Source organism: Rana temporaria, chromosome 8 (assembly GCF_905171775.1).
Source record: "Rana temporaria chromosome 8, aRanTem1.1, whole genome shotgun sequence".
Lineage (NCBI taxonomy): Eukaryota > Metazoa > Chordata > Amphibia > Anura > Ranidae > Rana > Rana temporaria.
The window spans coordinates 161,759,148-161,775,289 of record NC_053496.1 but is presented as its reverse complement, the minus strand read 5'-3'; the positions used below and the strand labels follow the sequence as shown (position 1 = coordinate 161,775,289).

At 45.9% G+C, this 16,142-nt stretch overlaps 1 protein-coding gene across 2 annotated transcripts in view; it reads left to right on the top strand.

Annotated features, from left to right (window-relative positions):
• The window catches only part of LOC120909301 (rho GTPase-activating protein gacK-like), a 72,386-nt gene that overhangs the window by 25,968 nt on the left and 30,276 nt on the right, over positions 1-16,142 (top strand). The window contains exons 1-2 of one of the 2 annotated variants that reach the window (XM_040321048.1): positions 2,725-2,836; positions 4,618-4,901. In XM_040321048.1, the coding sequence (XP_040176982.1) occupies positions 2,740-2,836; positions 4,618-4,901 (381 nt within the window). In that variant the 5' untranslated portion in view covers positions 2,725-2,739. Of the gene's footprint in view, positions 1-2,724; positions 2,837-4,617; positions 4,902-16,142 lie in introns of those variants that run through there. The other variant, XM_040321049.1, reaches the window with a different exon arrangement.

The window sequence follows — 16,142 nt, the reverse complement described above, 5'->3', positions numbered from 1 at the left end:
TGTTGTAATTTGCATGCTAGCCCCTAGTTCCCCAATCCTTGGTACTATTAACTTTATTGACATATAGGAACTTGAAATTCCGGTTTGGCCACCTGACAACTATTTTCTGTTTGTAATTTCACATTTTCTTCACAGTCATTGTGACGCACTCTGTGTGTTTGTTCTTTACATGAGAAATATTGCTGACACATTTACACAGAAAGATATACAGAGCTAAGGGCCACTTAGATCATTGTTATTTAAAACTGGAAGGACTTGAAGTTCACCTGGGTAAGCATAACTCTTAGCTGTCTCTCATTTGGGAAATTCCCAGTTTCGAACCAAATCTTTCTGTCTAGCATTCCTCCACAGTTGTCTCTGTTTTGATCAGATGTATAGAAAATGTACTATTTATCTGCCAAAAGTGATAAGCTTAGCTAAAAGGCTAACACACAATAATTCATAGGTTAGATAAAAGGTTTAGTGTCGTTTAAGTGTAGAATTTATTTTTATACATTTTCAGGAACTTAACACCAGTTTTTAGGCGGGTGCAGTCTACATTCTCCACTGCAGGTGGCGCTCAACCGCAGCAGCATAGCTGGGAGAGAAGAAGTTAAGGGGAAAATGGTTTCTCTATGGTTTACAGGGCAAGCTATGCGATTGGATGCTGCCACCCCATGTGACTCTAGCTGCCATCTTGGGTGCAGGTAGAGTCTATTTAACCACTTCGTTACCAGGCCTATTTTGGCACTTCTCTCCTTCATGTAAAAATCACAATTTTTTTGCTAGAAAATTAATCAGAACCCCCAAACATTATATATTTTTTTTAGCAGACACCCTAGGGAATAAAATGGCGGTCATTGCAACTTTTTTTCTCGCACGGTATTTGCGCAATAATTTTTCAAACGACTTTTTTTAGGGAAAAAAACTGTTTCATGAATTAAAAAATAACAAAACAGTAAAGTTAGCCCAATTTTTTTGTATAATGTGAAAGACGATGTTACGCCGAGTAAATAGATACCTAACATGTCACGCTTTAAAATTGCGCACACTCATGGAATGCTCTAACGCACGCGATGATACCTCACATGTGGGGTTTGAACGGTGTTTACATATGTGGGCGGGACTTGCATGCGCGTTCGCTTCTGCACGCGAGCGACTGGGACAGGGGCGTTTTAAATATTTTTTTTATAATTTTTTTTTTTTTTTTACTTCATTTTTTTATTGTTACACTTTTTTTTACATTTTTTTTTTATCACTTTTATTCCTATTACAAGGAATGTACACATCCCTTGTAATAGGAATCACTGTGACAGGTCCTCTTTATGGAGAGATGCGGGGTCAATAAGACCCCACATCTCTCCTCCAGGCTTACAAGCATGAAATCGGTGAAAAAAAAATCACAGATTACATGCCGACAGCCGTGATTGCGGCTTTGTTTACTTCCGGGTACCGGGCGTGACGTCATAACGTCGCACCCGGTCCTCCGACGGTCATAGAGATGACTGTGACCGTCTGGTCACCAGTCATCTCTATGGTACACCAACGAGCGCCGGCCGATTCGCTCTCCGGGCCCCCGATGGCACGGGAGAGCCCGGAGAAGCACCGGATGGCGGCGGGAGGGGGGGGGACGTCCCCTCCCGCCGGCTGAAGACGGCGATATCTGAATGATGCCTGTAGCTGCAGGCATCATTCAGATATCACCGCACAAATTCCAGGACGTCATTTGACGTCCTACGGGTCTCAAGTGGTTAAGAACCTGACTCCTATGCTTGGCATGCATTTTGGTGTAGGGACAGGTTACTCATGTGACAGGGACAGTGATTAGCGGCAGGAAAATAAAAACTACATTTGTTATTTTAAAGCGTATTCAAAGGCAAAATGAAATATATCTCTGCAATACATGGACATTCACCCCTTTTTATCCCTTTAAAGACCCTTAAATTACAGAAAAATAGCTTGTGATCTGTCAGAAATGCATTCAGTTCTTAGTGGTATTAAATCCAAAAAATGTTTCCTAGATTAGATATAAATAACATAATACACATGCTTTTGCATTTTCTTTGTTGAATTTCTTCCTTTGTGCTTCCACTTCTCAATTGGCCCCAACCGTGCTGATAGATTCATGTTCTCTCTGTGCCCCTTATGCAGCTGGGACCTTTGGAGTATTGGGATTCTGCACACTCCAGTTGCGTTCTACAACCCTACAGGCAGCGGTTCAGAGCAGTGCACACAGAGGGACACAGAGCCACTGTCAATCATCGCTGTGGAGGCGGAGGAGAGGCGTGGCTTTTGTGTGTCCCCCCCTGTGCTGGCTGCTTAAAGGAGTTGTAAAGGAAAAAACATTTTTTTTTGCTGAAATGACTGTTTACAGAGTATAGGAGACATAATAGTTAACTGATTCATTTTAAAAATGATTAAAAATAGATAAAAATCAATCATATAATGTACCTGAAGTTTCTAGTTTCGTTTTTGCATGTTGTTTCCTGCTTCTGTGATGTACAGAGCCACACAGAGCCACTACAGGGCAGTGATGGTTTGGAAAACAAAACTGATTGGTGCTGTGGGGTTTTAGACACACAGTAATCACACCTCCTTTATTAGTCGGAATTTCCATTCAAAAGCTCACATCTGACTTTTGCTGTCGGAATTTCAGATCGTGTGTACGGGGCATAAGTCCCGTTGTGCAAGTCTATGGAGCGCAGACACACAAGTCAGGAGTGCACAGACAGCCCTTCTCCCCATAGAAAGCGGGCGGCTATGGTGGACGTAGTAAAAAGAGAAGGAGCCAAGTTCACCGCCGGGGGCCCCAAAAGAAGAGGGCCGGGGTCACTCTGCAATGCCACTGCTCAGAGCAGTTAAGTATAACAAAAAATGACTTTAGTAACACTTTAAGCCCTTTTGCGGATTGATAACAAACAACTTTGTAGACTAAGCTCTGTTCATTTTTTAAAATAACACAGAAAGCATGCAGAAGTCGCAAGACAAGATCTCCATTGGAAGCCTGGAGAATGGAGATGGAGAATACGGTAGCATAAATGGGAAAGGGGACAGAATGTTGTCACCCAATACTACAAAGGACACCATGTGACACTGGGATTTTGTTGATATCCTGGGACAATCCTACAAGATCTGAAGTTACATAGTTTGGTTGAAAAAAGACACAAGTCCCTCCAGTTCAACCAACAAAGTAGTTGGGGTTTACCCCAAAATAGACAGATGCTAGCCGTGTCTCTTTCATGCTCATCCCTTCTTTCATATTGGTATAAACATGAAATCCTAGGCACCCAAAGTTCATGTTCATCTTGCCAAGATTATAGTCAAATGATGCCCACATTTCCCACTATCATTTAAGGCTTTTGGCAAGCTGTACCAGTGGTGGCACGTCAATAGGGGGCACACGGGCATGACCCCCCCCCCCCGCCAGGCAGTCACAAAAAATAAAATAAAAGGCCCTTTAAAAAAAAAAACGAAAAATAAATGTCCTTTAAGTGCACTGTGCTCAGGCTCCGGACACTGGGCCAGATTCTGAAAGAATTACGTTGCTCCACGGCAACGTAACGTATCTGATTTACGTTACACCGCCACAGGTTTACAGCGTAAGTGCCTGATTCACAAAGCTCTTACCTGTAAACTTGCGGCGGTGTAACGTAAATCCGCTCGGCGCAAGCCCACCTAATTCAAATGGGGCGGGCACCCTTTAAATTAGGCGCGTTCCCGCGCCGAACGTACTGCGCATGCTCTGTCGGGAAAATTACCCGACATGCATTGCGCTAAATGACGTCGCACGGACGTCATTTGTTTAGACGTTAACGTAAATGGCTTCCAGCGCCATTTACGGACGACTTACGCAAACGACGTGATTTTTTAAATTTCGACGCGGGAACGACGGCCATACTTAACGTGGCTTAGAACACCTAGGGCTCAGCCCTAATTTTGCGACACGTATCTCGACGGAAACGACATAAAGTTAGAGCGACGGGTAACGCGGACGTTCGTGGATCATTTGCATATTCTATGCCAACCGCAATGGCCTCGCCACCTAGCGGCCGGCATAGAATTGCATCCTTAATATCCGACAGTGTAAGTCAATTACACCTGTCGGATCTTAGGGCTAGCTATGCGTAACTGATTCTATGAATCAGCCGCATAGTTAGAAAGGGCGGATCACAGAGATACGCCGTCGTATCTCTTTTGTGAATCTGGCCCACAGTGCCTAAGGGAAGCGCCACGTCTATGCAATCACAAGATTGCAGATGAGACGCTTTATTTGCAGGGTTTTGATCTGCCTTGTGGCCAAATCCATTGCGTCGGACAACTTCCACCCTTAGTATCGGCGGGGTGCTTTGTTCTCCGAGTTACGACGTCACTTCCGGTTTCCCTGTGTCAGTGATAAACCATAAGTGACGTCAGCAGCTCCGTGAAAAAAACTGCACGGCCCAAGTGGAGCCATTTCAGAAAAGCACTCTGCACTGTCTGGAGGGCAGGTGTCTCGGCCGGCACCGTGTCCCCACTGTGCCCGCTGAGCGGCCGACCCACCAGCTGCCACTGAGCTGAACACATAAAGTATGCCCTTAATTAATTTACCCAAATTACTACCTAAAACAATGTTTATGATTATTTTCATGTCTTTTCCAGATTTCGTGATGTCAGATCCTGAGGGCAACCCCAATCCTCCCAGCTATGAGGCTACAATGAGCAACAGTGAACCCACAGCTCCGATGTCTGATGTGCCTTTAACAAACATCCTCAAGAATGAGAGTCCTCCACCCCCTGCATATTATCCCCCTAACCCAGATCCCTCCTGGAGTCCCTACAGTGTCATCCCACCATGGAGTGTGGACAACATTACACCCCAGAATACAGACCCATCTCCACCATTTTATAAGGCATTTCTGATGGGTAAACCCAAGGCTCTTGGAGTAAGTATTTGCAAAAAAAACAAACGTAGACGCTTTATAAACACAAGGGCCCAGATACAGAAAATATGCATCTTAAAATGCACCTGTTTTTATGATGCAATAAAAAAATGGTAGGGAAGGAAAACACTTCCTGTTTTGATTGGTTGTGCTGGTGCTTTTAAATTGGATCTCAAGTTGACACTTTATTTTTTTCAGTAGCATTGAGATGGAAAGCAACTTTTCTTTTTAGTTCCTGCACGGAATTTCCCAACGTGGAAATCAGACAGCAATTAAAGGTGTTGTAAAGGTAAAAAAAAAAATCCCTAAATAGCTTCCTTTACCTTAGTGCAGTCCTCCTTCACTTACCTCATCCTTCCATTTTGCTTTTAAATGTCCTTATTTCTTCTGAGAAATCCTTACTTCCTGTTCTTCTGTCTGTAACTCCACACAGTAAAGCAAGGCTTTCTCCCTGGTGTGGAGAAAGCCTCTTGAGGTGGGAGGGGGCGAGCAGGCAAGTCAGGAGGCTCTCTACTTTGCAGATAGAGAAAGGAGCTGTGTGTTAGTGGGCGTCCTGACACTCCTGCTCGCCCCCTCCCCCCTCATGAGGCTTTCTCCACACCATTACTGTGTGGAGTTACAGACAGAAGAACAGGAAGTGAGGATTTCTCAGAAGAAATAAGGACATTTAAAAGGTAAACGTAAAGGAAGTCATTTAGGGATTTTTTTTTTACCTTTACAACCCCTCTGAAATCATTTTTAACTCTTCCTCATGCTACTGAAATAAGGAAGAAGGTTCTTGCTGTCTATATTCCAGCTGGAGAGATTCTGCTCACTTCCTGTTTACAAGAAATCATTCCCCAGTCTGTTTCCAAAACACATTTTAGCTAGAATTCAATAGTCTGCACCTTGATTTTAAAGTGGAGGTCCACCCTAAAATTTTTTTTATAAACACACACATTTCTGCCTTGTTTAGAAAATTCACCAATTACTATCAGGTGTCGGCTGCAGAGGTAGCCAGAAAGGGTTAAGGACGTTGGATAGCTTCAGCTGTTCAGAATGAGGAAATTAAGGCCTCTATAAATTGTCCAGAGGATTACTACTCAATGCTGCATCCTGAGGCTTGTTGAGTTAAGGAGAGCAGTGAGCTGAGGAAGACTTCTGAAGGTGAAGTGGTTGTTGATATCTTTGCTGTGTGATAAGAAAATCAAAGACTATTGTTTTCTGCTGGAAGACCAGCAGTGTCTGCCCAGCAGTAGGATGTGCCAGACTCCATAGGTAGGTTCCTGTGTTGTGAAGGTAGACGGCCCAAGTGGCCAGGGTTTATTTTATGTTTTGTTTTGTTTATGCTGTTTGGATGCTTGCACTTGTTTCCAGCAATATGCAAGAATAAACCATAACTAGGGTTGAGCGAACCCGAACTGTAAAGTTCGGGTTTGGTACGGACTTTGTTTTTTTTTTTTTTTGTTCTCGAACCCAAAACCGAATAATTAGAAAAAGTCTGGGTTCGGGTTTCGGAGTTCGGCTATTTTATGGCGCGCTGCACGGCAGCCAATCGCCATTTGTTTTACTAGCCATGCCTACTAATGGCATGGCTGTGATTGGCCAGTGCAGCATGTGACCCAGCATGTGACCAGCCTCTATATCAGATAGAGGCACACAGCACAGTCGTCACTCTTCATTAGCTAGTGTAGGGAGAGGCTGCTGCTGATTGAAGGACAGTGTCAGATAGGTGTATCCTGCTTCAGAAATCTACACAAGCACAGTTTATTTCTGTGCGATCTGCATCTTATTGTTTAGGGCTCGTCACTCTGCTTTAGCTAGTGTAGGGAGAGGCTGCTGCTGATTGAGGGACAGTGTCAGATAGGTGTATCCTGCTTCAGAAATCTACACAAGCACAGTTTATTTCTGTGAGATCTGCATCTTATCGTTTAGGGAGAGGTTCCAGCTATTTGCTATAGGGACAGCAATATATAGGTGACTCTCTGCCTATTTCACCAGCACTGCACCTGTCACCTGTGATATACTGTGTGTGTCCAGTATATAGTTTAGGGAGAGGTTCCAGCTATTTGCTATAGGGACAGCAATATATAGGTGACTCTCTGCCTATTTCACCAGCACTGCACCTATCACCTGTGATATACTGTGTGTGTCCAGTGCATAGTTTAGGGAGAGGTTCCAGCTATCTGCTATAGGGACAGCAATATATAGGTGAATCTCTGCCTATTTCACCAGCACTCCACCTGTCCCCTGTGATATACTGTCTGTGCAGTACATTGTTTAGGGCTAGGTTCCTGCTTCTTGCTATAGGGAGAGAAATATATAGGTGAATCTCTGCATATTTCACCAGCACTCTACCTGTCCCCTGTGATATACTGTCTGTGCAGTACATTGTTTAGGGCTAGGTTCCTGCTTCTTGCTATAGGGAGAGAAATATATAGGTGAATCTCTGCCTATTTCACCAGCACTCCACCTGTCCCCTGTGATATACTGTCTGTGCAGTACATTGTTTAGGGCTAGGTTCCTGCTTCTTGCTATAGGGAGAGAAAACCTGCTTTGTTGGCTACCTCCTCCTCCTCCACCGCCGCCGCTTTCACCTACACCGCTACATCCACCTCAACCTCCTACTACATATGGACCTCGTCGTCCTAGGTCAAAATGATTTTATTTTTTATTTTTTTTATGTTATTTTAAGTTATTTCCCTATCCACATTTATTTCCAAAGTACTTGCCATGCTCTTCCCGACATGTTTCTGCCATTTGCAGCCCTCCAGCCATTTCCCTTAGTTTTTTAGAGACATTTTAGTAGTCAAAAGTCCGGGTCCCCATTGACTTCAATGGGGTTCGGGTTCGGGTCGGGTTCGGGTCCCGAACCCAAACTTTTTTTTCAAAGTTCGTGTTCGGGTCCGAACGCGAACATCCAGGTGTCCGCTCAACTCTAACCATAACCCTTGTTTTTTCAACCACCCACGGCTGCCTCTCTGTATAATTCAGTGTGTAGTGAACCCACTCAGGAGGTCACACACCTCCGCTACAGAGCTAAGCTGTTACTAGGCAGATTGTCCTAATCTGCCTCTTCCTCGTCCGCGGTGAGGTTCTGTGTTCTCCTCCTCGTGTTGTCTCCTAGGAAATGGAGGTGCGCTGCCTTCTGGGACGCACAGGGCAGTGTGCCCATTCACATAGAGCCGCGCAACTCGCGCAAGCCCAGTAGGAAATGGGCAGTGAAGCCGCAAGGCTCCACTGCCTGTTTCCCTTAGTGAGGATGGCGTCGCCGGGACCCAGTCCGAGAGACGGATCGGCCTCGGGCGCCCGACATCGCGGGCAACCTGGACAGGTAAGTGTGCTTATTAAAGTCAGCAGCTACAGTGTTTGTAGCTGCTGACTTTTAATTTTCTTTTTTTTTTCCGCCAGATCTCCGCTTTAAGCTCTGTCACTTTTGTAGATGTGTATTATCATGGTGGCACTAGAAGGGCAAGTTGTGGGAGAATAATATGCTGTTGGTAGCAACCAACATAGAATAGTTTATTTTACCTTTGTTTTTAGTTTAAGTCTACTAAGCAATTTATGTTTATTTGAATATAATGCAGTTGTTTATTTTAAAATATCTAGGCCAGGGGTGTCAAGGGCTGCGTCAGCATTATGGTTGCCCTTAAAGAACCAGTTGTATCTGTAAAGCCTCGTACACACAATCGGATTTAGAGAATTTTGTCCGAAGGGCGTTGGCCGCGAACTTATTCTGCATACAGAAATTTTTGAGCCAACATACACAAAACTACGTGGTTTTCCAGCTCTTTAGCGCCACCATTTGGGCAACTTCTGCTAATGTTGTGATATGGTTAGCATTGTTTCGGAGCATGCGTGTTTGTACTTTGGATTTTATTCCGGACGGATTTGTGTACACAGGATCGGATAATCCGACAAGACACATTTGTTGTCGGACAGTTTTAAAGCATGCTATAAAACATTTGTTGTCGAAAAATTGTCCGATGGGGCATACAAACGGTCGGATTTTCCGACAAAACCCTACCATCACACGTTTGTTGTCGGAAAATCTGATCGTGTGTACGGGCCTTTAGACTAAGTATGCAGAGTTACATAGTTACATAGTAAGTGAGGTTGCAGAGTTCGGGAGTGCGCAACATACAGTATCTCACAAAAGCAAGTACACCCCTCACATTTTGAAAATATTTTATTATATCTTTTCATGTGACAACATTGAAGAAATTACACTTTGCTACAATGTAAAGTAGTGAGTGTACATATTGTATAATAACAGTGTAAATTTGCTGTCCCCTCAAAATAACTCAACAACACACAGATATTAATGTCTAAACCACTGGCAACAAAAGTGAGTACACCCCTAAGTTAAAACGTCTAAATTGGGCTCAATTAACCATTTTTCCTCCCCAGTGTCATGTGACTTGTTAGTGTTACAAGGTGTGCATCTCCCCATTCTGCCTAGTGACACTGTGAGGGATCGCGTTTCCTGTCATCGGGAACAACAATCAGTGACGTGTCACGTGTAGCCACGCACCCCTACAGTAAGAATCACTTCCTAGGGAACACTTATTGACCCCGCATCTTTCCATAAATAGTACCTGTCACAAACCATTCCTATTACAAGGGATGTTTACATTCCTTGTAATAGGAATAAAAGTGATCAAAAAATAAAAAAAAATAAAAAAAAGAAGTGTAAAAATAAGTAAACGGCGTATCTTTACTGCGACGGCCGTGCGTACGTTCGTGAATAGGCGTATCTTGCTGATTTACATATTCTAGGCGTAAATCAGTGTACACGCCCCTAGCGGCCAGCGTAAATAGACAGCTAAGATACGACGGCGTAGGAGACTTACGCCGGTCGTATCTTAGCAACATTTAAGTGTATCTCAATTTGAGCATACGCTTAAATATACGACGGCGCGGATTCGGACTTACGACGGCGTATCTACTGATACGCTCGTCGTAAGTCTACCTGAATCTAGCCCATAGTGTCAAATGAATCCATAAAATATAGGCAGATTGACTTTAATTGAGCGATACACAAACAATATACAAAAAATGCAGCTTAACTTTGTCACGTGTTTGTCACATGTTCTTTTCTGGAATTTCCAACAAGGAAACAATCTGCTTAGTTCTATTTGTTAAGAGGGGGAGGGGAAATGGTGTTTACCATAACTAACCCATGCCTGGAGGCAGACATCTCTCATCTTTTAATAGGTTTAAACACCGGTCATGCAGAGTAATGCAGTCATGCTATGTGAATGGGGACATGTAAGAAATATAAAGTGGAAATACCCTTTAACCGCTTACAAACCGCATGCCCGCATTGTACTGCAGTCTTGGCAGCTCATACAGGCACGGCGATGTACTGTAATTGGACACAATGGGATTTTGTCAGCAGGTCCCAGGCAATAATTAATGGCCAGGACCTGCTGATCGGCTCTATCCAATCGCAGCCCAGAGCCCTGTGTTGACAAACAACACAGGGCTAAGTATAGAGGGAGCGATCTCTTTGTTTCTTCTCCTTTGCAGGGAGAAGAAACAAACAGATGTATGCTGCGTTTTACCAAAAAATTACACACCTTAATATGGTTATAAAGACACAAGGATTTTTAATAGGGTTGTCCCCGATACCCCTTTTTTAGGACCGAGTACAAGTACCGATACTTTTTTTCATGTACTCGCCGATACCGATTACCGATACTTTTGTTTAATGCCATGTGACAGTTTGACTGATGGGCACTGATAGGTGGCACTGACTGATGGTCACTGATAGGTTGCACCTATGGGCACTGACATGTGGCTGGCACTGATGGGCAGCACTGACAGGCGGCACTTATGGGCACTGAGAGGTGGCTGGCACTGATAGGCGGCACCTATGGGCACTGATGGCTGGCACTTATGGGCAGGCACTGAAATGCAGCAATAAATGACACAAGGAAAGTATTTTAAAATGCTATGCTATGCTATGCTTGGTACACCCTGCACTTGGCATCAGTAAGTATCAGCAGACATCTTGTTACACTCAGCCCAAACTATATGGGCTGGGTGTAACAAGATGTCAGCTGCTGGCTTACTGTGGCCAAGTGCATGGTGTGCCAAGATGGGCGTCGGTATGGCCAAGCTGGCGGCGACCGAATGCGATGGTCCGGTCACCGATCCTGATGTTGCTGCACACTGCACTCTGCCAGCTTACCTGCCTAGTTCTACTGCAGGTGAGGACTCGCCCTCTCCGGTCCACTGAGTTTGCACGCTCCGCCCACTGAGGCCGCCCGCCCACTCATCCTACTGACACCGCCTGCCCCCTCAGCCCACTGAGTACAAGTACTTGCACAAATGCTCGGTATCGGTCCCGATCAGTGGCGGCTGGTGCTCAACATTTTTGGGGGGGCGCAAAGGAAAAAAAATTGCAGTCTCACTGTGCCCAAACGCAGCCACTGTTCCATGCCATCAAACGCAGCCACTGTGCCATCAATTTGCATCACTGTGCCATGCCATCAAACGCAGCCACTGTGCCATCAATTTGCACCACTGTGCCATGCCATCAAATGCAGCCACTGTGCCATCAATTCGCACCACTGTGCCATGCCATTAAACGCAGTCACTGTGCCATCCATTGTCACCACTGTGCCATGCCATTAAACGCAGCCACTGTGCCATCCATTGTCACCACTGTGCCAAGCCATTAAACGCAGCCACTGTGCCATCCATTGTCACCACTGTGCCATGCCATTAAACGCAGTCACTGTGCCATCCATTGTCACCACTGTGCCATGCCATTAAACGCAGTCACTGTGCCATGCCATCAAATGCAGTCACTGTGCCATCAATTCGCACCACTGTGCCATGCCATTAAACGCAGTCACTGTGCCATCCATTGTCACCACTGTGCCATGCCATTAAACACAGCCACTGTGCCATCCATTGTCACCACTGTGCCAAGCCATTAAACGCAGCCACTGTGCCATCCATTGTCACCACTGTGCCATGCCATTAAACGCAGCCACTGTGCCATCCATTGTCACCACTGTGCCATGCCATTAAACGCAGCCACTGTGCCATCCATTGTCACCACTGTGCCATGCCATTAAACGCAGCCACTGTGCCATCCATTGTCACCACTGTGCCATGCCATTAAACGCAGCCACTGTGCCATCAATTGTCACCACTGTGCCCTTTAATGGTCGCCGCTGTGCCAATTGTCCCCACTGTGCCCTGTAAATTGCTCCCCCCCCCCCCCCCCCCACCCGGCACTTAACTTTACTGGAGTCAGGCATCCACGTCCCACGATGTCTTCTCCCGCCCTCGATGACTGACAGGCGTCTCAGCCAATCAGGTTACCGGTAGCCAGAACCGGCCAACCTGATTGGCTGAGACGCCTGTCATCTTATCCAAGGGGCGTACAGTCTGTGCGCTTCGAGAATAAGCTTCCGGGACCCGAGGGCTGTATTGGGAAAGCCTATCAGAGCTGTTGGCTTTGATAGACATTTCCGTACAGCCAACCAGCTGGCGTTATTCAGATGGCCGGACATGAGCGCCGACCATCTGAATAACAGCGGCAGCGGCGATAATAACATAGATTCGTGCAATGCATGAATCTATGTTATTTCAGTAGCGGTGAGAGCTAGAGGGGGCAGCGCTCCAGCGCCCTCTATGGACAAACCGCCACTGGTCCCGATACCGATACTAGTATCGGTATCGGGACAACCCTAATTTTTACCTTCATGTATCTATGCGGCAGCCCCCCTCAGCCCCCCTAATACTTATCGGAGCCCCCTCTCAATCCAGCAAGGTCAATAAAAGCCTTGTCTCACGCTCCTGTTCGACTTTTGGCAGAGCAGGAGCCATTGGCTCACTGGCTGCCGATCGCAGCCAGTGAATCAATCAGGAGACAGAGGGGACGAGCTGCGCCACAGATTTGTGTGTGAATGGACACAGAGAGCCGCTGATCTGGAGCGCCTGCTTGGGTGCCCCCATTGCAAGCCGCTTGCTGTGGGGGCAAATAACACACTAAAGCATCGTACACACGATCAGATTATCCAACGGGAATTGTGTGATGACAGGCTGTTGTCGGAAAATCCGACCGTTTGTACGATCCATCAAACATTTGTCTGGATTTCCGCAAACAAATGTGAAATAGCATGCTTTAAAATTGTCTGCCAACAAATGTGTGTTGTCGGATTATCCGAGCATGTGTACATAAGTCCTTCGGCCAAAACTCCAAAGTACAAACAGGCATGCGCGGAAGCAATGCTCACCAAAACACTAAAACACAACAGGGTAGATTCACGTAGAATGGCGCAACTTTGTGCGGGCGTAACGTATCCTATATACTTTACGCCTTCGTAACTTTTACAGGCAAGTGCCGTATTCTCAAAAAAAAGTTGCGGCGGCGTAGCGTAAATAGGCCGGCATAAGCCTGCCTAATTCAAAATGTGAAGAGGTGGGCGTGTGTTATAGAAATCAGGCTTGACCCGACGTGATTGACGTTTTTCCCGAATGGAGCATGCGCCGTCCGTGGAATTTCCCAGTGTGCATTGCTCCAAAGTACGCCGCAAGGACGTCATTGGTTTCGACGTGAACGTAAATTACGTCCAGCCCTTTTCGCGAACGACTTACGCAAACGCCGTAAAATTTTCAAATTTAGTCGCGGGAACGACGGCCATACTTAACATTGGTGCGCCGCATATATGCCTCATATAGCAGGGGTAACTTTACGCCGGGAAAAGCCTAACATAAACGGCGTAAATGTACTGAATCGGCCAGGCGTACGTTCGTGAATTCGCGTATCTAGCTGATTTACATATTCGATGCGTAAATCAGCGTACACGCCCATAGCGGCCAGCGTAAATATGCAGTTAAGATCCGACGATGTAAGAGACTTACGCCGGTCGGATCTAACAGAAATCTATGCGCAACTGATTCTATGAATCAGGCGCATAGATACGACCGGCCATACTCAGAGAAACCACGGCGTATCTGGAGATACGTCGTATCTCCGTTGTGAATCTACCCCAGAATTAGCAGTTGTGTTTAGAAGTTGCCCACAGGGTGGCGCTAAAAAGCTGAAAAACCACGTAGTTTCATGTTTGTTGGCCGACAATTCTTGGCCAGGGATTTGTCTTGCATACAAACGGCAAACGCCCTTCGGACAAAAGTCCTACGCTTTGTCTGCAGAAAATCCGATCGTGTGTATGAGGCCCCATACTCACGAGCAAACATGTCTGCTGAAACTGGCCCGCAGGCCAGTTTCAGCAGACATGTTTGGTCGTGTGTGGGCGCGAGCGGGCCGAATTCCAGCAAACATTTGCCCGCCGGGCCTTTTCCCAGCAGACAAATATTCCTGGACTTGTTTTAAAACAGTCCGCTGGAATTCAGCCCGCTCGGACATGTACGGTCGTCAGTACAGACCTACCGTACATGTCCAGGCGCCCGCCGTCCCTCGCATGCGTCGAATGACTTCGACGCATGCGTGGAAGCATTTTAAAGGCGGGCCGCCCACGTCGCCGCGTCATTGTCGCGGCGACACCGCGTCATCGACGCGGCGACACCGCGGACACGCCCCGCGTATTGTTTACGCGCGGACTTCTGTACGATGGTGTGTACAACCATCGTACAGAAGCCCTCTGGCAGACATGTATGGTGGAAACGGTCCGACGGACCGCTTTCACCATACATGTTTGTCCGTGTGTACCCGGCCTGAGGCTTAATAGTACAAGACCTTTAAGGTGCTGCCTAACTACTGCATTGTAGTACTTTTATGTTAATTCCAAAAGTAAACCATTATAGAAATGGAAAGTAGAAAAGGGGGGGGGGGGGAGGGAAATTGAATGCAAGCTCACGGTGAGTACAATACTTCTAATAAAAAAACTGATTGTGCTCTCCAAGTACAAAATACTGTGTGACTCCCCTCACTTGGAAAGCAATATTGTAAAATCATCAAACGTACAGCAAACATACTATTAAAACACTAAGAATATCTCTAGAAGGTAGAAGGTGTGACCACAAAAATCAAGGTGTAAAAAGGTACATGTATTATCGTTTCATCCCCTGGCTCATGTAGCCTCTCAAGGGGAAGTATTTACTGTATTTATCGGGATATACCGCGCGCCGGCGTAGAACGCGCACCCCAACCTTAGAAAGGTAGTTTAAGGAAAAAAATAAAACTTACATTTTTGCCCTGCGTCCATCAGTGGACTTGTCCGGCGTCCGTCTGCGGCCTTGCGTGGGGTCCATCCATCCACACCTTGCCCGGGGGTTGTAGCGGTGTTTGTTTTTGAATTTGTCGCCGAGAGGAGACAGATTTCCTGTGTGTTCGGCTTCTCTCAGCTGCGGGCGTGGCCGAGCCTAGCCGAGTGCGCAGTACACTCAGCTCGGCTCTAGGCTCAGAGACACAGAGTCAGCGGGGATCGGCGTATATCGCACACCCACGATTTTCCCCTGATTTTAAGGGGAAAAAAGTGCGCGGTATACGCCGATAAATACGGTATATGTCCTTATATTGAAACCAAGATTATGGCTGATAGATAGGCAACAGGGTTATGGATTCCAGTGGTTGGAATGCTCCACAATGACATCTGTGTCTCTGGCAAGACTCAAAGGAACACCTTACAGTTCATGCTAAAGATGCTTGTAGACAATATGGATAAATCAAGGTAGGGTAGCCAGGGCTGGTGCAAGGAACTCAGGAAGAAGGGTGGAGAATACACAGAAAAGAAGTGTGTCATAGGTCAGACAAAAGAAATATAGAGAATATGTGCATTACCACAAAAGGTCACTAGATGGCAGCATGTAAACGAAACATACAGTGGGGATCGAAAGTTTGGGCACCCCAGGTAAAAATTTGTATTAATGTGCATAACGAAGCCAAGGAAAGATGGAAACATCTCCAAAAGGCATCAAATTACAGATTAGACATTCTTATAATTTGTCAAAAAAAAAGTTAGATTTTATTTCCATCATTTACACTTTCAAAGTTATAGAAAACAAAAAAATGGCGTCTGCAAAAGTTTGTGCACCCTGCAGAGTTAATATTGTGTACTGCCCCCTTTGGCAAGTATCACAGCTTGTAAACGCTTTTTGTAGCCAGCCAAGAGTCTTTCAATTCTTGTTTGAGGTATCTTTGCCCATTCTTCCTTACAAAAGTCTTCCAGTTCTTTGAGATTTCTGGGCTGTCTGTCACGCACTGCTCTTTTAAGGTCTATCCATAGATTTTCAATTATGTTGAGGTCAGGAGATTGTGAAGGCCATGGCAAAACCTTCAGT